At 40.7% G+C, this 1,366-nt stretch overlaps 1 protein-coding gene across 1 annotated transcript in view; it reads right to left on the bottom strand.

Moving 5' to 3' along the window:
• Nucleotides 1-531: 531 nt before the first annotated feature.
• Nucleotides 532-1,366, bottom strand: part of LOC137614907 (uncharacterized) — a 1,118-nt gene continuing 283 nt past the window's right edge. Inside the window, exons 2-3 of the mRNA XM_068344563.1 lie at nucleotides 1,069-1,366; nucleotides 532-911 (exon numbers count right to left, since the gene is read on the bottom strand). The exon at nucleotides 1,069-1,366 is cut by the window's right edge and continues 15 nt beyond it. Of these exons, the coding sequence (XP_068200664.1) occupies nucleotides 532-911; nucleotides 1,069-1,366 (678 nt within the window). The remainder of the gene's footprint in view (nucleotides 912-1,068) is intronic.

Genomic DNA, 1,366 nt, shown 5'->3' with positions numbered 1-1,366 from the left:
TAGAATTCTGTTCAGCTTAGAGTCCGAGTATTTCGAAAGGAATGGATCATTCTTATAACTTTTATTAATGCTTGATGTTGATGCTTCTGACTGAGGTGTTGAAGCTCTTGTAGCAGGAGTAGTTGGTCTTGTGGTGGGGGTAGTTGACGGACAAACTGGAGCAGGTGTAAGCGTGTCTAAGGATTCTGTAAAATCTCCAGAGAAACAAGTTGAAAGTTGCATTAACTGGTTTTCATTTTGCTCTGAGAGATCCTTATGCATGAGGTCAAATGGGTTTTCTGTGTGCTCTGCTGTATCCTCATGCAAGGAGTCCAAAAGTGGTTCTCCATTGCCATCCTTTGGTGATCCCATTGTTAGCCATTTTTCACAAGTTTTAAGTTTTAGGGGATTCAGCCTATTTTTCTTTTATTTATCCCCGTTGCAGGGATAAATACCTGTACTCTCGAATCCTTTCTTTATATTCTGTGGGGAGAGTCCTTTCTCCCAAGCTGAGTATAGCATATTTACAAAACCACATTTTCTCAGTGGTTCTCAGGCTCCTGTTTTATTGACATGATCATTCAAAGAATATTGATTGTAATTCTTCAATGGGGCAAAACAGGTAGCATCAAGTGGTTGAAGAACATCAGTACAGTGAGCAGGAAGTTTTAATATAGATATGTTTTCTTTCTTCGCCAATTCAACAGTTGCTATTGAGGTATGACTAATATGGCCATCGAGAATTAACAGTAAAGGACGCCTGTCTTTTGTTTCGTCTACGAAATACTTTAAAATGTCCTCGAAGATTGGTGTTGTCATCCAACCATTTTCGGAAACAGCATATTGTGTTCCAGGAATGTCTTGTGTACCTTTCCAGGTACTTTGCATGTGCTTTCCTCTAAATACCACTACAGGAGGAAGAGTAGTACCATCTGCACAATAGCAAGAACAGTGGTATTTTCCTTTCCCGATTTGCTCCACATACAACATGTATGGTTTTCTTCCTCACTGAACCTATGGTCTTGCATTTTGATGGGTCATGAGGAAACACTGTCTCATCAAGATTCCAAATACATTCTGGTCTATTACTTATACCAAGACGTTCCTGTGCTCTCTGAAGCAAGTCGTAATAGCCATAAATCACAAAAGGGTCAGCAGTTACATTTTTTCGAGCTAACTGCATTGTTCCACCCCTTTTTAAACGAAGATTGTGTCTACTGAGAAATGAAGCAGCCCATTTGTAACCAGGACGACCACCCACGAAAGGGGTTGGAATCTCATTGGCCACTACATGATCGTGGACAATACCTATAAATTCTGTCATGGTTGGTCCAAAACCCATCTCCTCCATCTCCAGAAGTGCACTCTTCAGCTTGTCCTCTACCTC

The sequence above is a fragment of the Palaemon carinicauda genome, chromosome 21 (genome assembly GCF_036898095.1).
Source record: "Palaemon carinicauda isolate YSFRI2023 chromosome 21, ASM3689809v2, whole genome shotgun sequence".
NCBI classification, from domain to species: domain Eukaryota; kingdom Metazoa; phylum Arthropoda; class Malacostraca; order Decapoda; family Palaemonidae; genus Palaemon; species Palaemon carinicauda.
Note: the sequence above shows the minus strand (reverse complement) of the source record. Positions and strands in the feature narration are given on the sequence as shown.